This window comes from Canis lupus, chromosome 1 (genome assembly GCF_048164855.1).
Source record: "Canis lupus baileyi chromosome 1, mCanLup2.hap1, whole genome shotgun sequence".
NCBI classification, from domain to species: Eukaryota; Metazoa; Chordata; class Mammalia; order Carnivora; family Canidae; genus Canis; species Canis lupus.
The window spans coordinates 74,624,213-74,647,502 of NC_132838.1; the positions used below are offsets into that span (position 1 = coordinate 74,624,213).

General features: G+C 38.2%; 1 protein-coding gene across 8 annotated transcripts in view; it reads right to left on the bottom strand.

Annotated features, from left to right (window-relative positions):
* The window catches only part of NAA35 (N-alpha-acetyltransferase 35, NatC auxiliary subunit), a 110,125-nt gene that overhangs the window by 32,869 nt on the left and 53,966 nt on the right, over window positions 1–23,290 (bottom strand). For all 8 annotated transcript variants that reach the window (XM_072835587.1, XM_072835568.1, XM_072835562.1 and 5 more), the window contains one exon: window positions 2,077–2,255. In XM_072835587.1, the coding sequence (XP_072691688.1) occupies window positions 2,077–2,255 (179 nt within the window). The remainder of the gene's footprint in view (window positions 1–2,076; window positions 2,256–23,290) is intronic.

Genomic DNA, 23,290 nt, shown 5'->3' on the forward strand with positions numbered 1-23,290 from the left:
TCTTAGATGATTTTCTTAATGCTAAATCTCTAGAATGGGAGTTGCTGGATCAGGCTATATACATTTTTAAGACTTTTGAGAGGCACAGCCACAGAAGTACAGTAGAACAACTATTTCCCTCCAAGATTAAGTATTACTGTACTTTTCAATCAAGTTGTTATAAATTGTATTTCTTCAATTACTAGTAAGATTGTACATTTTTCCTGTTTACTTCTTTTTCAGTGTGTGTGCTCATGTCCATTCCCAATTTTCCAGAGATGATTTATCTTGGATATAAGCACACCTTATAATCTGGCACTTTATCCTAATCGTAACAGGTTTCTTATACAAAACCATCAAATATTTGGTCCCCTCTCTTCTCTAACTTTAATCTTCTCAATTCTTGGCCTTAGCCACATTCCCCCACTACCACCACCTATTCCTGTCCCAACTGTTCCAGGGATCCAGACTCTTCCCCTTCTATGCCCTCTTTATGTTCAGTGCTGGCAGTCCAGGCCAGGCTCTCCCAGCCCCCTCTATTTATTGTGTGTGTCATTCAGCATTCACCTCCCTGACAAGGCAATCCATAACCCTCTGCCAAAAGAGAAAATTCCAACTGTTGCATTATTTTTTCTTATTCCAATTCACACTGATGGTCTTCTAAAATCCTACAATTAATCTGAATACAAATATATATTCATGTAACAATTAAGAATCCAAAATGAATGTGACATAAGATTAAAAGCTCTATTCTAATTCCACATATGCCACTAACCAATCATCTAAATTTGGTAACAAGCCCTCTAATTCTTACTTTGTTTAGCTGTACAATGAACTGCAAAATGAACTAGGTTATGTCTATGATCTTTCCTATCTTTAAGATTCTATGGTTCTTAAGACAGAATAAGAACAAAACTACTAAAAAGAAAGCAAACAGAAATGAGGTAATAAAGATACAATCATGAAAGTTTCACTAAGGAATGAAGACTTAAGCTGGGCTTAAATGACAAAGAATTAGAAGGCAAAATAAAGTTATTACAAGAAAGAGCACAAACAAAAGCACAAATCTTTGTTGACCATCTACATCTCAGTCTGATGCTCAAATTCTAGGAATGTAAGCAAGGTATTTCATCAGCTCAAGGAATCCAGGTACAGAAGCAACCTGGAACCAGCAAGGAAAACCTCACATAGAAAATGACATGGGCTGGGAATTATCTGCCGCTATACAAAATTGTATGAAATAAATTAGTGTAATTATGTCTAAATAACAACACTATTATTTTGCATATCTTCTACCTTCGTAACCTTTATAGACATTGCTTTTTTGTACTTTAATCTATGCAGAAAAGTAACCAAAAATATGTAAAAATGGCAAATTGAATTTAAATAAAATATATTAAAACATATGTAAAAATGTATATACTCTTTCACCCAGCAACTTCATGGTTTGGGAATTTACCTTAAGGAAGAAGGAAGCAGACAATATGAAGGTTCACCTACAGAGATGCTCATTTTAGTAGTTTATAACAGTAAAACACTGAAAATGACCTAAACGTAATTCCATATGAATGGACTAGAAAAAAACTGTGATATATGCTTACAATTGAATATCATGTAGCTATTTAAATAATGTAGAAAAATGTGTACTCATTGACATAAAAAGAAAGATATTCATGATACAGAGATTAGTGATAGAAGCAGGCTACAAACAACATGATCTATTTTTTTGTATAAAAGTATACATTTATGTGTTTATGTATATATGGATATGCCTATATATGTGTACACACCCACACACACCCACACGCATATTTATGTATAAAAAGTTTTGAAGACAGAATCCAGGGTTTAAATCCCCATTCTTAAAACTTGGGTGAATTATCTAAACTTTAGTTTTTTTAATCTCTAAGATGGATAATATACAATCCTTAAGAAGATTAAATAGAAACAAATAGACAACACACATACAACACTTAATTCCCGGCTATCAAGGAAAATAAGTAAGCAATATTATTTACCTGAGACAGCTTCTAAAAAGTGATAAACTATTCTGTTGTTCAATCAAAATCATATTCCAGAAGAGAGATTTGTACTTACCAGGATACAATGCAAATTTGTTAAATTGACCACTTCACAAACAGTTTTTATTCTATCTATCAATCTTGCAAAATAGTTGACCATTTCTTCCCTTTTAATTATTTTTGCATATCGAGGGAAGGTAGGTGGAAGTAGCCTCTGGTTAACAAGGGGCTCAAAACCCATCATAATTGGATGATCTAAAAAGGAAAAATAAGGAAGATTTTCAATGCTTCACTGCATCTTAAATTTCAAAAACTAAGAAATATAAAAAGAGAAACGCCAATTTCAAAAGCATCTTCAAATTCTTGTCACAGTATTGTCTAAATGAATTTTATAGTTTACAAACATCTATACATGTGCATTTTAAAAACGAGATAAACAGATTTAATAGCCTAAAAGTTGTACTTCCCACCTACATGGAACTGATAACAGTGACAGAAAGGGGTTGCTAAAATTAACCATAAGCTAAAAGTGGGACAGAAAGGGGTTGCTCAAAATTAACCATAAGCTAAAAGTGGGACCAAAAAAGTGAATATATTTCCTTAAAAAAAAAAAAAAAAGCAATGCTGTAACCATGAGATTAACCATCTCATGAGAAAACCATGAGATTGCAGAGAAAAAGGTAAAATGGGATGTCTTCCCTTCAATCACTTAACAGTATAATCAACTCAAACTCAGTTACATAATAACATAAAACAGAGAACAGTCCATGCCCCAACCTCATGAGTCTGGAATACATTTGGTACTGACATTAATTATAGAAGAGTGCTTTAAAATATAAATAACCTTTTATAAGAGACCTAAGGGTGATCTCCTCTTTCCCACACTCTGTCCACTGTGACCTCACTTTTCACACTAGTGCAAGACTCCAAAGTAAGTTTCTCTCAATTTGAAATCTAAAATGAACAAGTATATGAAATGAGAAGTGATTAAGAATCTGGGAATTGAGGTTCTCTTGTTATACTACAAAGAGGCTATAAACCAAAAATAAATAAAATGGCTTCAGATGTTACTGAAAGATAAAATTAAGCTAAGTATGGGGTGCCTGAATGGCTCAGTCTGTTAAGCATTCAAACTCCTGATTTCAGCTCACGTCATGGTATCAGGGTTGTCAGAGTGAACCCTGCCTCAGGCTCCACTCTGGGTGTGGGGCCTGCTTAAGATTCTCTCCCTTAGATCCTCCCCCCGCTAAAAAAAGTTAAGTTAAGCAGGTGTCATTATTAAGAATGAAAAGACTGGTATTTAACCAAATTATAATAATGCTCTTGTGACATATGTAATTATTCCTAAAGATCAAACAAATAAAGATGCCCCCTAAGCTTCTTGGTCTTCTTCTTCTTCTCTGTACTTAAGTCCTCCCTGGTTGAAGTTATGTATTCTTATACAAATTCCAATTTAACTCATGCTTTCCAGGCTAAAATCATTAGCCCAGAATCCTCCTTCTGGGCTCCAAACCGGAATTCTAACTGCATAATGGACATTTCTACCTTGGTACCCTATATCATCTCAAAAGGCACATGTCTAAAAACTACCATTATCTTGTCCCAAACACTGCTACTCCTTATATTCCTTATATTCCCTTTCTCAATAAAATGACCGACAGCCCTTGCAATTGCTTAGGCCAGAAACCTCCTTGTCTGATTTATTCAGTGCATAAGTCTTAAAAGTATTCTACATCCTAACATCCACTGACCACCCCCCCTTCGCTTATACTGTCATTGCAAAAGCCTAACTCATTCCCCTAAGCTGAATACTCCCTCCTTAATTCTGTACACTGCCATCTCAATTGTTTTATCTAAATGACAATGTGATTTCATTCCACTAATCCAAAAATTTGTTGGTTCCCTATTTTATACAGTACAAGATCACTGCTAAGGCACTGGATGGTACTTTAAAATTCCTGCCACTCCTATAGAAAAAAAAAAATCTGTACTCCAACGAAAAACTATGCACTGTCAGATTGATTCAAGGCAGCTATTTTACAAATCTATAAACTTTAGGTAACTAACAGAAGACATGCAAATTCTGTCCTGGCAGAGATTCACCTGACTTCCTCCCAACTCTACAGAAGAGATTTGCCTCCACGTATAATTTCAATATTCCAATGCTCCAGGTAAATTTGAAAAATTTTTAAAGGTTTTTATTTATTTGAGAGAGAGTGTGAGAGAATGAAAGACAAAGAGAGAGAAAAAGAGAGAGAACATACACAAGCGAGGGGGAGGGGCAGAACAAGAAGCAGGCTCCCCAACAACCAAAGAGCCTGACATGAGGTCTGATCCCAGGACCCTTGGATCATGACCTGAGCCAAAGCAGATGCTTAACTGACTGAGCCACCCAAGCTTCCCTAACTTTGAATGTTTTAAAACTTCATGTCTAGTTATTTCACTGACTTCAACAAAATCCTTAACACATATTCATTTTTATATCTGTATGAGAGTCACAGTTTTAACTTTTTTCTGAGTCACCTTTAAACATGCTCCACTTCCTAAGCACCTAAGCTATAACCAAGCCCACTGACTTACAAGTATCATGATCTCTTATGCCTCTTTATTTATTCACTATTTGCTCTGCCTATAAAATCTACACCTATTCTTAGCCTGAGAGACCTACTATAGCTTGGATTCCCTCTTATGCTTGGAACCCCCTGAGTACTGTGTATATATACTGCTACACTATCCATGTGAGATTACATGAATTCTCCCTCAGCTCTTTTGAAAGAGAAGAACTGGCTTGTGTCCTGAACACCTAAATGCCTGGCTCATAAAAGACACTGGATACATGTTTCGTGAATGACAAGATTTCATACTCAAAATAAAATGAAAGACTGTTACCAGTATAACAAAACAGTCTGAATTTCTGATTTATAACCTTTCATTTAAGGTAAGTGTTGCAATGAGGATTCTGTAAGAAGTTTCTTTACCATACCAATATGAATACATTTTGGGCTTTAATGATAAATGCACAGAATCTAAATACTCAAATACTATATTATCTTTATTTTCCCTGAAAGCACTCTAATTTTCATCTATAAGTATTACCCAGAAATATTCTCTTATTCTTAATAGACATATCTTAAGGCTTTAAACCATAAATAGGGATCCCTGGGTGGCGCAGCGGTTTGGCGCCTGCCTTTGGCCCAGGGCGCGATCCTGGAGACCCGGGATCGAATCCCACGTCGGGCTCCCGGTGCATGGAGCCTGCTTCTCCCTCTGCCTGTGTCTCTGCCTCTCTCTCTCTCTCTCTCTCTGTGACTATCATAAATAAATAAAGAAAAAAAAATTTAAAAAATAAATAAATAAACCATAAATAGAAGATACAGCTACTCATGAAAATCTATATTACCATGAAAAGTAAATATTAATGGGAAATGGGCATCAAATATATTCTACATTTTTGTACGAATTTAAACATGCAACATAAAAGGTTGCCTGATTGGTTATGCCTCTCTTGATTTTGGCTCAGGTCATGATCAGGGTTGTGGGAATGAGCCCCAAGTTGGGCTCCATGCTTAGCACAGAATCTGCTTGAGATTCTCTCTCTCCTTCTCCTTCTCCCCCTTCCCCTGCTCACACAGGCACTCTCTCTGAAATAAATTAAAAAAAGAAAGCAACATAAAACAGCATTAACACGTAAAACGAATTCAGCTGTCCTACAGACTACAGGGGTTTATAAGCAGCATTCTTGACCTACACCCGCTAGATGCCAGTAGCATCCCCTTAACTATGAAACCAAAAATGGGTCCAGACATTGCCAAATGTCCCTGGGAGGCCCCAGTTGAGAAACACTAGTCTAGACAAATACAACAAGCAACTTTAATTCACTGTGGATAAGCTCAGGATGTAACATGACCATCTAATCCATGGAAAAATTAGATGAAAGACTGATAAGTGAAATCTAAGGAAAGACTCAAATGATAAGTTAGCAAAACACTGGTCAGGAAAAATATTCTAAGCATATCAAAGGCCTAGAGGACAGAATATGGTCCCTTTGCTTTTTTCCATGAGGAGCTCCAATTTTCCAAATTATAATTTCTCCAAACTTAGGAAGTAAAAATATATGCATATAAACAGAATGGGGACAAAGTCCCTCTGCATAAAGTTAGAAGGTATCTGTATGTTTCTCTCCATTCTCCACATATACTTAAATCACCCCCCTACAAACACCTCTCTGGACCTAATCCTTGTTAATGGTTAAAGTTATTCCTAGTAACTATTTTTAAGTCTCAGCTGTTGCTGAATCTCATACATAAGAACACTGTAACTGTCCTGTACAAGACATAATAACCTGCCTGAGCAGAGACAAACAGAAAAACTGAGATAAGAGAGACTGAAGAAGTTGCTCAGAACAGAGAATAATTGTACAGGAAAGGGGCTAAAAACCAGGCAGGAGTTTGTATCTGGTTTCATGACAACATAAACTATGAAACCTTACAAGAAGTTTTACCACACTCACATGCCTCCTGGAATAAACTGCTCTAACATTTCCCCACCCTACATTTATCTTCTCTACCACACAATTTACCTCACCTGGCTTCTATTAAAATAACCCGAAGGGCAGTGGTTTAGGGCCACCTTCAGCCCGGGGCATGATCCTGGAGACCCGGGATCGAGTCCCACGTTGGGCTCCCTGCATGGAGCCTGCTTCTCTCTGCCTGTGTCTCTGCCTCTCTCTCCTTCTCTGTCTCTCATGAATAAATAAATAAATAATCTTTAAAATAACCCAAAGAGCCCTTACAAAATGAGTCTGAAAAGAAGAAAATTCATATCACTTTCTACCCAGAGTGAGCTTTGCTTAATCAGGTTTTCATGAATTGGACACACAGTTCAAACAAGATAACTTCTAGACTTTCTTTTGTTTTTTTATTTTTATTTTTTAAAGATTTTATTTATTTATTCATAGAGATGTAGAGAGAGAGAGAGAGAGAGGCAGAGAGAGAAGCAGGCTCCATGCAGAGAGCCTGACGTGGGATTTGATCCAGGGTCTCCAGGATCACGCCCTGGGCTGCAGGCTGCGCTAAACCGCTGCACCACCAGGGCTGCCCTAGAATTTCTTTTGAAGTTCCAACTATGCCGAAGCATAAAAAAATTATCTTGGTTTTCCAGTTAAAATACTTCAAACATACTCCTTAGTAAGAATGCCAAATAAGGATTTTCCCCTCCCACTAGCACTCTTCTAAAAATAAAATAATAGGGATCCCTGGGTGGCACAGTGGTTTGGCGCCTGCCTTTGGCCCAGGGCGCGATCCTGGAGACCCAGGATCGAATCCCACGTCAGGCTCCCGGTGCATGGAGCCTGCTTCTCCCTCTGCCTGTGTCTCTGCCTCTCTCTCTCTCTGTGTGACTATCATAAATAAATAAAAATTAAAAAAATAATAAATTAAAAAATAAAATAATAAACTATATAATTATTTGAAATTTCAAAACATTTTAAACAGCACACTGGTTTAGAGTGTTAAACAACTGGTCATTATTAACAGCAAAAAAGTTCTACAAAAGTACAAGGTTCTTGGGATATAAGATGTATAGTAACAATGTACTATAACTCAGCAAACTAAGTTATTAAAATTGATTAGATGCCAAAATAAAGATCCAGAAATGGGGGATCCCTGGGTGGCTCAGCTGTTTAGCACTTGCCTTTGGCCCAAGGTGTGATCCTAGAGTCCCAGGGTTGAGTCCCATGTCAGACTCCCTGCATGGAGCCTGCTTCTCCCTCTGCCTGGGTCTCGGCTTCTCTATCTCTCTCTCTCTGTGTCTCTCGTGAATAAATAAATAAAATCTTTTTTTTTTTTTAAAGGGAGAAGCAGAGGGAGAAGCAGGCTCCATGTAGGAGCCTGACGTGGGACTCAATCCCGAGACTCCAGAATCACACCCTAGGCTGAAGGCAGGTGCTAAACCGCTGAGCCACCCAGGGATCCCCTAAATAAATAAAAATCTTAAAAGAAAAAAAAAACATCCAGAAATGTATATCAAGAGATAGAGATGACATATCATCTTCAGACATCTCTCCCCAAGGTTACATAGGCAATTTACAGTTACATTTATTGAAAGTTTTGGATGTTCTGAAATTGGAAGGAATTCTGGAAAACAATGAAGCTGCGAAGAATTTGTTAAGTGATTTTGCACTTCTTGACTACATTATTTCCTTTTATAAAATGTTTAACATTATTTTATGTGAAATAAGGCAGACAAAAAGGAGATATTACATGATCCCACTTATATGACGTACCAGGAATAGCCCAATTCATAGACAAAAAGTACAACAGTGGTTACTAGGAATAAGGGGGAAACGGGAAGTTATTGTTTAACTAGTATGAAGTTTCAGTTCAGGAAGATGAAAAGTTCTAGAGCTGAATAATACTGAGAGTTACATGATAATGTGAATGTACTTGATGCCACTCAATTGTACACTTAAAAATGGTTAATATAGTAAATTTTATGTCATATATATTTCACAATAAAAAACACTTACAAAAAGGCATTAAATCAAAACTGTTCAATGCAAAACGCATGGCTTCAATGAATATTCTTTCATAATCACCAATGAGAATTTGCTGTACAATATTATGTGCATATCTACATATATTGATTGTAAGATGTTTAAAGTGTACAATGTGATAATCTGATATATGTATACATCATGAAAACATAACACTCCCATCAAGTTGATTAATATATTTATCACCTCACATATTCACTGTTCTTTTCCTTTGGTGAGAACATTTAAGTTCTATTTTCTCAGCAAATTTCAATTACACATGCAGTAGGTTTTTGGAGGTTTTTGTTTTTAAAAGATTTACTTATTTGAGAGAGCAAGCAAGCATGTGAACACAAGCAGTAGGTGGGGACAGAGGGAAAGGGAGAAGCAGCTCCTTGCTGAGCAGTGAGCCCGATGTGGGGCTGCATCCCAGGACCCTGAGATCATGACCTGAGCTGATGGTAGATGCTTAATCAACTGAGCCACAGTGCAGTGTTATAACCTATAATTACCATGTTCATACATTTTAAGGTTCAAACCTCATAACTGAAAGTTTATACTCTTTTACCAACCTCTTCTTATTTCCCCAAGCCTCCAGCAACCATCTTTTTATTGTTCCTATGAATTCAAGTTTCTGGTTTGACTGCACTTATATGTTATATATACCATGCAGCATTTGTGTTTCTTGGGTTTATTTAACTTTGTGTAATGCTCTCCAGGTTTATCCACATTGTCACAAATAACATCTTTTATTTTTTTTAAACCATATGGTATAGTAGAATTTTATAAGTATTATATATATAATATACACATTTTCTGTATCTATTCATCTATGGACAGACAGGTCATTCCTATACACTGGCTATTGTAAATAATGCTAAAAAAAGGTTTAAGCATGTGAAGAGAGACCAAAAGAAAGCAAGGATAGTTATATCACACAAAATAGACTTTAAGCCAAAGACTATAATAAAAAACAAAGACTGTCGATATATAAAAAAGGGATCAATTCATCAAGAAAATAATTATTTATGCACCAAACATAGGAACACCTAAATATATAAAACAAGTATTAACAGATCTAAACAGAGAAACAGACAACACATTAACAACAGGGGACTTTAATACCTACCTTCAACAATGGATAGATGATCCAGGCCAAAAAAAAAAAGTCAGTAAGGAAACTGTATAGGTGAGCTATAAAGAGACCCTAACAAGAAATACACAAAACATTTCATACAACAGCAGCAGAATGCACATTCTTCTTAAGTGAGTATGAAGCATTCTCCATGACAGATCAAATAATAGGTCACCAAACAAATCTTAGCACATTTAGGAAGACAAACCACACCAACCAACTATCTTTTCTGACCACAACAGTATGAACTAAAAATCAATAGGAAGAAAGCTGGAAATTTACAAATATGTGGAAACTAAACAACCAATAGGTCAAATAAAAAAATACCTGGAAACAAATGAAAATAGAAACACAATATACCAAAACCTACAAGATACTGCAAAAGCATTTCTGAGAGAGAAATTTATAAGGAAAAATTCATATATTAAATCAGAAAGATCTCAAATACACAACCTAACTTTACACACCTCAAGGAACTAGAAAAAGAACAAACTAAGCCTTAAGTTAGCAGAAAGAAAGAAATAATAAAGATCAGAGTGGAAATAAACAGAGACCCTCCTCCCCCCCAAAAGGAAAGATCAATGAAGAGCTGGTTTTTGAAAAGATAAATAAAATGGACAAATGTTTAACTATAATCTATTTTTTAAATTAGAGATTTTAATCCATTTATATTTAAAGTAATAATTGATAGATATAGGCTTATTACTATTTTGGTTTTTCTTTTTACTGTTTGTTTTTGTTTTTTTTTAGAGAGAGGGGAGGGGCAGAAGGAGAGGAGGAAAGATAATCTTAACAGGCTCCATGCCCAGCAGGGCTTGATCTCACTACCAAGATCATGAACTGAGCCAAAATCATAATGGACTGAGCCACCAAGACACTGACCAACTCCCTTTAATTTTGTTAATTTTGTACTGATCATTTTGTAAATTCCTTTTTCCTTCTCTTGTTCTCTTTCATTGCTATTTGGCAATTTTCTATAGCAGTATGCTCTGAATTACTTTCTCTTTACATTCTGTATTTGTACTGTTTTTCTTTTGTGATTACAAGACTTGCATTAAAACATACTAAGTATTTTAAGCTGATAACTTCAAACACATAAAAAAGCTTCCTCCCCCCCCCCATATTTTGCTCACGATGTCATAATCTCCATCTTTAAAAAAAAAAAAAAAAAGATTTACTCATTTGACAGAAAGAGAGACGGAGCATAAGCAGGGGGAGATGGAGAGGGAGAAGAAGACTCCAACTGAGCAGGGAGCCTGATATGAGGCTCGATCCTGGGATCATGACCTGAGCCAAAGGCAGATGCTCAAGTGACTGAGCCACCCAGGTGCCCCTTTTATCTTTTAATTTTCATACTAGAGTCATAATTGATTTATTCACCACCATTATAACACTAGAGTTTTCTGAATGTATTTACTTTTACCAATATTACATACTTTTACACATTTTCCTGCTACTAATTAGCAACCTTTCATTTCATCTTAACTCCCCTTAACATTTCTTGTGAGGGTGGGTCTGGTGATGATGAACTCCCTCAGCTTCTGCTTTTCTAGAAAACTCTCTCCTTCAATCCTGAATAACTTGGCTGGGTAAAGTGTACTTGGTTGGCATGTTTTTTGCTTATCACTTTGAATATATGAATATATGTGGCAAACGAGGTTTCTGCTCAAAAATCTACTGACAGCCTCAGGGGGGTTCACTTTCACATAACAAGTTGCTTTTCTTTTGCTGCTTTCCAGATGCTTTGTCTTTAACTTTTGACAATTTAATCATAGTATGTCTTGGTGTGGGTCTCTTTGAGTTTATCTTGTCTGTACTTCCTAGGCTTCCTGGATCGGATGTCTGTTTCTTTCCCCAGCTTAGGAAAGTTTTCAGTCAGCTATTATTTTTGTGAGCAAGCTTTCTGCTCCTTTCTCTCTTTCTCTTCTCTGGGATCCCTAGAATGTATACACTGGTCTGCTTTTATGATGGCGCCCCATAGTCCCATAAGCTATCTTTACTTTTTGAATTTTTTCTTTTCTTTCTGCTCCTCTGGATGAATTCCACTGACCTATCAAGTTTGTTTATCTTTTCTTCCACTTGATCTAGTCTGTCTGGAACGCCTCTACTGAATTTTTCATTTCAGTTATTGTATTCTTCAGCTCTGTGATTTCTTTTTGGTATTTGATCTATTTTCTATGTCCTTGTTGAAATTCTTACTTTAGTCATGCATTGCATCCTCACTATGATGAAAATCTTTGTGACTGTTATTTTAACCTATCAATTAGGTAAATCACTTTTCTCTGTACCAAGACCCATCAGTGTCCCAAAGAGAAGAATCAGTCAGTACCTAGATGCAAACTGGTTAGAAGCTGGATCCCCACACAGTAGATGGGAATGTCTGTAGTTAGGTGCCTTCAGGGAAAAAACTGAAAGATAGGCATATCTGCCTAATCCCTTTATGGCTAAGCCTGGGTGTATAGTTGCTACACCGATTAAAAACTTTATCTTTGGGACAGCTGGGTGGCTCAGTGGTGGAGTGTCTGCCTTCCACTCAGGGTGTGATCCCGGAGTCCCAGGATTGAGTCCCACATCAGGCTCCCTGTAGAGAGCCTGCTTCTCCCTCTGCCAATGTCTCTGCCTCTGTCTCTCTCATGAATAAATAAATAAAATCTTTAAAAAACTGTATCTTTGCTACATTACTGTGGTACATGTAGATACAACCTCATTGACATTAGAGACAGGCTTGTCCCCCAAGTGGCAGCTGCAGAAGCCTGGGCACCAGATATGTGTACAAGTGCCATCCCAGGAGATACTGGTAACTGGTTTTTATTACTGAAGCAGGCTAGAGGGAGAAGGTGGCAGAAGAGGTGCCTGCTGGTTTCCCCAGTCTTTGGGGAAGAACTCAGCCAGCCTTTGGATGCCTGCTAAATTGTTAAGACAGCAGCTTTAAAGTACCTAGATAAACCTATTTCAGGGATAGACTAATTCTGTGCTGAGCCCTGTAGCGATAGTCCATTAAGAATTGTTTTGTTTGCTAGACTCATGAATGGAAGCTCCTTTAACTAACAGACCTAGGCAATCTGGGTCTCGTCCCTCAGGTGGTATCTGCAAAAGCTAGGATGCAGATATGCATACAATCTCCTTCTAGGGAAATACTGGTGACTTGGAGTGGGTTGGAGGGAGTAGCTGGGCAAGGTATTCTCTAGCTTCCATGGTCTCTGGGGAGGATCCTAGCCAGCCCCTCGTGCCTACTAAATTAGAAGCTTGGCCCTCAGGTAGCAACTTTTAAAGAGTACAAATAAATCTCACAAACCTATTAAGAATTGCTTCTTTGTTTGCTATAGTCTTGTGGGTCTTGTCAACATAAGACCTGTTGGCTTTCAGAGGTAGGTATTTTAGGTGGTTGTCCCTCTAGAGGGAGTCCTAAAAGTTGGGGTGCTAGATGTGATGTCCAAATTTTTTATTTTTCAGGTACAGGCTGGGAGTTGGGGTTTCTGTTCCAATTGTATTATGCTGTTTTGGGGGTGGGAGTCATGATGAGACTATGTCTCAGCCTTCCCTACCTTTTTTTTTTTGTTCTAAGATTTATTTATTTACGAGAGAGAGAGAGAGAGAGAGAGAGAGAGAGAGAGAGAGAAAGAGCACATTCATGCAACTGCAGGGGAGAGGGGCAGAAGGAGAGAATTTAAAGCAGATTCCTCACTGAGCACTGAGCCCACACAGGGCTCAATTTCACAACCTTTGAGATCACAACTTGAGCCAAGACCAAGAGTTGAACGTTCAACAGACTCAGCCACCCAGGCGCCCCCCTTTCCTGTTTTAATGTATTTTCCCATCTGTCTGATGTATAGCACTTGTTCAGCTAATTTTCAGATCTCATTCAGAGAGAAGTATTGTGTGTAGCTGCACATTTATTTAGTAGTGTGTCCATGGGAGGAAAGGAGCCTCCAACATCACCATCTTGGTCAACTCCCACTCCCTAGTCATTTTAGTGGACAGTGATTTTAGGAAGTAAGGTCTGGATGTTACGTGTTTTCACTGCTATTGGTGTATCACTGCTCCCAGGTTCTCTAGATGACAGAACCAAAAAATGTTATGACACATTTCTGTATCAATCTATGCATATTAAAAACTGAATTTATTCCCATACCTTTAATTTCAATTCAATACTGTAGAGTTCAATCTACTTTTCTCCCTTTCTAGAAATTAGCATAACTCCCTGAGAAACATTGGCACACATGGTTCTCAACACATTTTTAAATATGATCAATTCCACTGTATGTAATCAATGTTTGTAATAGTTTCTAAGGCTGTTGTAACAAATTATCGCAAATTGGATGAAAACAATAGACATTTATTACAATTTTGAAAGCCCGAAGTTTAGGTATCAGTTTCATGGGCTGAAATCAAGGGCAACACTCCACTCAAAGGCTCTAAGAGAAAGTTTGTTCATTGTTTCTTCCAGTTTCTGTGGCTATTGGTATTCCTTGGCCTGCTCATGCCAATCTCTACCTTGGTCTTCACATCATCTTCTCCTCTTACCTGTGACCAATCTCTCCCTCTCTTTTGAGGATACCTAAATAGCACTTGGAGCCCACCCAGATAATCTAAGATTATCTCATCAAAATATCCTTACTTACTTACATATAAGGTTAGGACCTTGATGCTTAGGGCTATTACTCAGCCCATTACAATCTCCTACCAGTGACATCTACCTCCCTTACATAGATGTGCTCTCACCTTATTTAGGTTCTGACATGCCAAGTCATCATAATGCCTACCTTGTTTGGGCTCTTACACTTCATGCCAGGCCACTCTTCTAGAGATGCCTCCTTACCCCATTTGAGCTCTGAAACTCCACACCAGATCACCTTTATGTACAGATACCTTTCCTCAACCTGTTTCCGCTCAGGTTGAAAAAAGGTTCTCCTTTTTTCGCCAGAGCCATCTTTCCTTTCTGACACCTTCATTTTGCTGCTTAAGCAGATATTCAATTCTGGGCTATCCTCCTGTGCAGATGGCTCTCTTCACCCCACTTATTCTGACATCCTACACTTGGGCACCCCTCCAAAGAAACACTTTCCTCACTAGGCATAAGCTCTGAAACTCCCTCCATACAGATGCCATTGTTCCCTTGCATGGTCTCCAACAGCCAGACACATAGCTACCTCGATAGGTATACATACCTCTATCTGCCTCAGGTTCTAGCACTCCAGGTCAGGTCACATTCACATGCCCTCCTCACCCTGTCTGGGCTCCCACACGCCTTTTAGGCTATAAAACTCTGCAGTAGGCTGCTCTCCCACAGACTGCCTCCTATCCTATTTAGGCTTTTGACACACAGCACCAAGTTGCTCTGAGGAGGTCACCCTCCTGATATTGCTTAGGCTAAGGCATCCAAGGTCAGCTACTCTCTTGTAAAGACTCCTTTCTCACCTCACTTGAGAAGCACTGAATCTAGCCATTCATGATGAGGCCCTCCTCAAGCCACTTTACCTTCAAAACCTTGTTCCAGGCCCACCTCTTTGCAGATGCCCTCCCCATTCCACTACCAGTCTAAAAATGGACATACACTCACCCCACACAGGCTTTAATGGCCCTGAGGAATGTCCTGTTATGACAACATCCTTCCTATCCACAAGGTTGCAACACACTGTGTCAAGCCACCTCTATTCCGTTTGTGGATACCATTCTATTCCTGGGTCAAGCTCCAACATCCTGCTCTAGTAAAGATGCCCAGCTTGCTCAGGCCAACTTCATGGCTTCAGGACTGAATTTTTTTAAGAGCCGAAGGGAAGAACAACAAGAAGATTGTACTTTTGTCCCCACTTCACAGAGAATACGTGTTTTCTCCTTTGCAATGCTTGTGACTTTTTCTTTCACTACAGTTTACTCTGGTTACATTTTCTTTCTGATAATTAATATGTTTTCTTAATTTTATAGCTATAAGTTTCTGAGTATCTCCAAGGTTCATTCAGGTATCTATTAATTTCTTCACCCATAAAATCAATGATTTTCACCTCCCTTGACCCATCAAATTTAAATTATCTCCATCATCATCAGTTACTTTTGTATGTTTTTATCTAATATTTCTGATAGATTTATTGCCTCTTAACTAGGGTCTTTGGACACAAGCAATATGAAAAGTCTTCTTCCTCCCCTTTATCTCTTGACTTTTGTTAAATGGTTACTTTTATGTTGTGAAGGTTCAAGATACTTAAGTTATATTTAGTTAAATCAATTTCCATAGCTGTTTTTGGTACAGTTCTACAATGAAATGGATTTAATGCTTACTGCTCATTCTTTACGTCATAACTTTTCCAGTTATACCTTGGGAAGCTGAATTTTCTTTCTTTTTCCCCAGAAGATTTTATGTATTTATTCATGAGACACACAGAAAAAGAGAGTCAGAAACAGAAGCAAAATCCATGCAGGGTGCCCAATGTGGGACTCGATCCTGGGACCACGGGATCACGCCCTTAGCTGAAGGCAGACGTTCAACTGCTGAGCCACCCAGGTGCCCAGTAAGATGAATTTCATTCTTTATTCCAATCTTTTTTTTGCCAGGAAAGTCATAGAAAGATTATTTCCAGAGTTCTTACAAGTGTAAAAATACTGGTCACTTAAGAGATACAAAATTCTTAGATCACTTAAGAATTACAAAGTTCTTTACTCAAGAACTTTTAGGTACCATTCTACTTTATGTGTTCAATGCTGACGTGAAGGACTCTGAAGTCAGGATGTACACGTAATTGTGGCTTTATATCTAAAGTAAAACTTACTAGGACATACCTAACAATTAACACTTCTTTATCAATTTTGCATTGGACACATTATAGCCTTCAAATTAAACCTGTAGATTTAATTGTTTGCTTCTTTCTAGAAGTGTTAAACATTTTTTTTCCTGTTCTGTTATTTGGTTATCCTCTTAAGTAATACCAATTATGAGTATATTGAATCCTCTTTGGCTATTATTTTCTAATACTTCAGATATCTGTATTCACTTTCATTTTGCTAGTTTTTTCCTCAGTCCTGATCTCCATGTCCTTTATAACTTTTCAGCATTGTGTAGCATACTTTTTACTATTTTCAGTGAGGTGTTTCACTTTTTTTTTTCCCCAAAGATTTTATTTATTTGACAGAGACAGGGAGCAAGCAAGTGCACAGCAGGGGAAACAGCAGAGGGAGAGGGCAGAGGCTCCCCACTGAGCAGGGAGCCTGATGTGGGGCTCCATTCCAGGACCCCGGGATCAAGAACAGAGCTAAAGGCAGACACTTTTACCAAATGAGCCACCCAGACGCCCGAGCTGTTCAGTTTCAGGATTTTTTTTCTTTTCCTTACCTAAACCCTTCCTGCTCACAGGTACTTTGTTATTATTTCTTACTTTACTCTTAATATTTCCGCTTGTGGTCGTTTTATAGAAGTTCCTTAATTTTTAAAAAATATATTCTTTGAAATTGTGCAGAAAAAATGTCTCTGGTGTTTTTCATCTGCCTTTTGTTTTTGTTTGCTCACTAATTTTCTAGAATATCTGTGTATAAATACTGTGCAGTTGCTTTTTAAATATTATATTGAGTGAATGCTTCCTAAGTCAATTTGCCTGAGGTGTTAGAATAGTATTCTAGACTAACAGGAAGGCTCACTGACTTGCAGTTAAGCCCCATATGATGTGCCTGTGTGAGCAAGCAAAAGAGGTTACCTACTTTTCTATCTCCTTTACTGAACAAAGATTACCAGTTGATAGACTGTTAATTAGCATCCTCTCTATCTTGCAGGAGTAACATCTTTAGCACATTTGCATGGTCTCTGTTGCAGCCCTAATCAGACAGGTTCCCACGACTGATTTCAATACCCCACTCTTACCTATTATTCCAAAAGAATCCCTGATTTTGTCCTTCAGATTACACTTACTACTTTGGAAAACATGTGCTTTACTGGTCTGCTCTAATGTTTACACCCAAAAAATCTTGGAATCCATTCTTAATGTTCTCCTTCATCTGGGAGGCTCCTACTGTGTTTGCCAGCACTTTTTATTTTATTGTCATTATTTTTTAGTCATTCTATTTTCTTCTAGATTATAAGGGTTTCCTATTTTTTAGCAAGTTGGGAGGATTCTGTTTTTCGTGTTCTTTATAGTTTTCATTTGGTTGTAGAGAGGAGAAGCAGCAAAACCGGTTTCCCACCTAAAAACCAGAAGTCTTCTGGATTATACCCACACATGACACATGTGGACTGTGTGTGTACGGATTTTTAAGAAGAAAAGTGTTTTAATTAAGAGTAATATGAATATGAAATCATTATGATATACCACTGGAACTGTTACACGACAACTATATCTCAATTAAAAAAAGTAAACTCAAGTTTCTGTCACAAGTACATCCACAATAGGCCTCTCAATATATGTATACGATAAGTATGTATGAATTATATGTACATAGACACTTCTGTCCCCTTGTCTCTACTGCAGTTAAATCATAATTTTATTATGATTAATATTCAGGCATGTGCACCATTATGTAAATGATATTCTTATCTGGGCTATGGAAAACTTTGCAAATCTGGAAATAACTTAGATTTATTCTGAAGTTAATCACGGTCTTCAACCCCAAATCCTTTGCCCATTCTCTAAACTTTTTACTATATCAAACACAATAGCTATTGCATTCATTTTACTGGTGACAGCAAGTTTTGTATCTAGTTTGAGACATCTCCCCTAGAGCCGTGTGACTTTTTCCAAGCTGGATTTGTACTTGATGTAGTGCTGAGTTACTATCTGGTGATTTCACTGGATAATCACCCTGGAGATATTCATTATGCTCTCATGCTGGATGCTCATTCCCCAAATCCATTGCTTTTCTTTTTCTTTACTATTTTTAATTCCAGTAAAATTAACATAGTGTTGTATTAATTTCAGATGCACAATATAGTGATTCAAAAATGTGATGCACTAATCAGCGCTAATCACAATAAGTGTATTCTTTATCCCTTTCACCTATTTCACCCATTCCTCCTGCCCCACCTCCTCCCTAGTAACCATAGGTTTTTCTTCTATATTTATAAGCCTGATTTTTATTTGTCTCTTTTTTTCCTTTGTTCATTTGTTTCTTAAATTCCACCTCTGAGGGGTGCCTGGGTGGCTTAGTTGGTTAAGTGTCCAACTCTTGATTTCAACTCAAGTCATGATGATCTTAGGGTGATGAGACTGAGCCCCATGTTGGGCTCTGTGCTCAGCAGAGTCTCCCTCTGTTCCTCTTGCTGGTTGCTCTCTCTCAAATAAATAAAATCTTTTAAAAAATTCCACATTTTAGTTAAATCCTATGGTATATGTCTACCTTGACTGACTGACTTCACTTAGCTTATACCCTCTAGATCCATGTTCCTGCAAATGGGAAGGGCCTATTCCTTTTTTATGGCAATGTAATATTCCAGTGTGTGAATACATGCGTGTGTATAAAAAACCTCTTTATCCATTTCATCTCTCAATGGACACAGGCTGCTTCCATAGTTTGGCTACTGTAAATAATACCACAATAAACACAGGTGTGAATATATCTTTTTGAATTAGTGTTTTCGGGACGCCTGGGTGTCAGAGGTTAAGAATCTGCCTTTGGCATGATTCTTCCAGGGCGTGATCCTGGAATCCTGGGATCAAGTCCCACATCAGGCTCCCTGCATGAAGCCTGCATCTCCTTCTGCCTATGTCCCTGCCTCTGTGTCTCTCATGAATAAATAAATAAAATCTTAAAAAAAAAAAAATTAGTGTTTTTCTTTTCTTTAGGTAAATACCTAGTAGTGTAATTACTACATTATATGGTAACTGTATTTTTAATTTTTTGAGGAACAGCCATACTGCTTTCCACAGTGGCTGCACCAGTTTGTACTCCTGCTCATTATGTACGAGTTCCTTTTTCTCTACATCCTCACCAACATTTGTTGTTGTTTCATGTGTTTTTGATTTTAGCCATTCTGACAGGTGTGAGGTGGCATATCATTGTGGTTTTGATTTGTATTTCCCTAATGATGAGTGATGCTGAGCATCTTTCCAAGTGTCGGCCATCTGGATGTCTTCTTTGGAGAAATGTCCATGTCTTCTGCCCAATTTTAATTGGATTATTTTTTTAAGTGTTGAGCTGTATATGTTCTTTATATATTTGGGATACTAACTCCTTATCAGATAATGTCATTTGCAAATATCTTCTCCCATTCAGAAAGTTGTTAATTATTTCCCTTGCTGTGCAGAATTTTTTAATTTTATGTAGTGCCAATAGTTTATTTTTGCTTTTGTTTCCCTTGCCTCTGGAGACCTATCCAAAAAAATGTTGCTACAGCTGATGTCAAGAAAATACTGCCTGTACTCTCTTCTAAGACTTTTTATAGTTTCAGGTCTCACAGTAAAATCATTAATCCATGTTGAGCTTATTTTTGTGTATGATGTAAGAAAGTGGTCCGGTATCATTCTTTTACATGTAGCTATCTACTTTTCCCAATACCATTTGTTGAAGAGACTTTTTCCCATTGCATATTCTTGCCTACTTTGTCAAAGATTAATTCACCACATAATTGTGAGTTTATTTCTGGGCTCCCTTTTCTGTTCCACTGATCTATGTATCATTATATTCAGATAAGTTCTCCCTAAACCTTTTTTGAGTTTTTATCATGAATGGATGTTGTACTTTGTCAAATGTTTTTTCTGCATCTTTTGAAATGATGTTATAGTTTTTATCTCTTCTCTTGTTTATATGATATATCATATTAACTGATTTGGGAACCTGAACCACCCTTTCATTATAGGAATAAACTCCATTTGATCATGGTGAAAGTATTTTTGTCTTTTTACATATTGTTGAAGGCACTTTGCTATAACTTTGTTGAAGATTTCTGCATCTATGTTCATCAGAGAGATTGGCCTGTAATTCTCTCTCTTTTTTTTTTCTTGTAGTGTGTTTATCTGGTTTTGGTATCAGGATAACGTTTACCTCATAGAATGAATTCAGAAGTTTTCCTTCCTCTTCTGTTTTTTTTTTTTTTTTAATTTTTTTTTCATTTATTTATGATAGTCACACAGAGAGAGAGAGAGAGAGAGAGAGGCAGAGACACAGGCAGAGGGAGAAGCAGGCTCCATGCACCGGGAGCCCGACGTGGGATTCGATCCCGGGTCTCCAGGATTGCGCCCTGGGCCAAAGGCAGGCGCTAAACCGCTGCGCCACCCAGGGATCCCCCTCTTCTGTTTTTTTAAAACAGTTTGAGAAGAATAGGTATTAACGCTTCTTTAAATATTTGGTAGAATCCAACAATGAAGGCATCTGGTCGTAGATTTTTCTTTGTTGGGAACTTTTTGATGACTGATTCAGTTTTGTTGCTGGTAATTATTCTGTTCAGATATTTTTGATAGTTTTGATAGTTTGTATGTTTCTAGGAATGTATTCATTTCTTCTAGATTTTTCCAATCTCGTGGCATGTAATTTTACATAACACTTGCTTATAATCCTTTTTTATTTCTGTGGCACTATTTCTCCCTTTCATTTGATTTTGTTTGAGTCCTTTCTCCTTTTTTGATGAGTCTGGCTCATATGAGGCACCTAGGTGGCACAGTTGGTTAAATGTCACCCTTTGGCTCAGGTCATGATCTCAAGGTCCGGGGAGCAAGCCCCATGTCAGGCTCCCTGCTCAGCCCAGGAGCCTGCTCATCCCTCTCCCTCTGCCCCTCCTCCCTGCTTAATCACTCTCTTGCTTTCTTTCAAATAAATTATAAAAGTAAATAAATAAATAGGAAAAGAATGTGCATTCTGCTCATTTGCAGTGGAATGTTCCAAATATATCTGTTAGATCCATGTAGTCCAAATTGTCAATTCAAAGCCACTGTTTCCTTATTCATTTCCTATTTGGATTATCTATCCATTGATGTAAGTGAAGCGTTAAAAGTCCCGTACTATTATTGTTTTTCTATTGATTACTTCAGGTTTGTTAATAGCTGCTTCATGTTTTTGGGTGCTCCCATTTTGGGTGCATAAATAAATAAAATTATTTTATTCTTGTTCAATTGTTCCCTTTATGATTCTGTAGTATCCTTCTTTGTCTCTTGTTATAGTCTCTTTTTTTAAAGTCTATTTGGTTCCATTTAAGTATTGCTATACACTGGCATCATTTTCTCTTCTATTTGCTTCATAAGTGTTTTTCCATCCCTTCACTTTCAATCTGCATGTGTCTTTAGATCTGAAATGAGTCTCTTGTAGGCAGTATGCACATGGATCTTGGTTTTTATCCATTCTATCATCCTATATCTTTTGAATGGTCTGTGTAGTCCATTTACATTCCAAGTAACTTTTGATAGGTATGTACTTATTGTCATTGTTACTTGCTTTATGGTTGATTTTATAGTTCTCTATTCTCTTGCTCCCTTCTTTCATAGTTTGTTTTCCTTAGTGAAGTGTTCTTTTCTCTATTATTTCTTAGAATAGTTTGATATATTTGGATACTTTTCTCTTTATTTTTTGTGTATCTATCACTGGTTTTTGGTTTATGGTTAACCTTAGATTTACATATAGCAACCTATGTATGTAGCAATCTATATTAATTTGATGGCTACTTAAATTTGAAGCCATTCTAAAAGCACTAAATTTTCACTCCTATTCCCACATTTTAGGTATGTAGTGTCCTACTTTACATCCTTTTTTGGTGAATCCCTTGATCATTTCTAAAGATATACTTATTTTACAACTCTTATGCTTCCTACTTTTCTTACTCCTGCTTATGGGTCTTTGCCTTTCTACCCAGAGACTCCCTCTTAAGATTTCTTATAGAGCAATCGAGAGGCGGGGCGAGCTGGCGGAAGAGTAGGGTCCCCAAGTCACCTGGCCCCACCAACTTACTTAGATAACTTTCAAATCATCCTGAAAATTTACGAATTCAGCCTGAGATTTAAAGAGAGTACAGCAGGAATGCTACAGTGAGAAGAGTTCGTGCTTCTATCAAGGTAGGAAGACAGAAAAAAAGAAATAAAAAAGCATCCAAGGGGGATGCTTAGCCCGTGCCAGGCTAAGGCCGGGAGGTGAGTGCCCCCAGGACAGAAAAGCCAAGTCGCGGAGAAGCAGAAACTTTAACAATATTCCCGGACGGAACTCGGGCAGGATCCCAGGAGGGGCAGGGATATCCTCAGGCTCCCAGGGGCACTAAGAGAGGAACTGCGCCCCGGGGGAGAGCGTGCCACACACTGCAGGCCGAGCTCCCTAAAGGGCGGGAGAGTGCCCCAGCTCAGGCAGCAGCTCCATGGGGAGAGGGCTGCGCGGCCCCGGGAGCGCGATTTCAGCGGTGCAAGCCCCGGAGCCCAGGGCGCTGGGGGACACAGCCCAAGATCTGGCGTTCCCCCCCCTGGGGCAGGCAGAGGCCAGGAGGCCACCGGGCAGCAAGGACACTCCTGCCGCCGGTTGGTGCAGATTGGCGCCCCCCGTCCCCGGGGCATCCAGGCCCCTGCGGACTGGAGCAGCGGTAGTTACTGCGGGAGCGGACTCCAGAGCTGGAGAGCTGGCTGCTGCCACTGTTGTTGTTCCTCCTGGTGTCACCTTGTACCTGGGACTGAGCAGGGGCCTCACAGGATAAATAGCTCCCACTGAGCCATGCACCTGGCAAGGGGCTGGACAGCA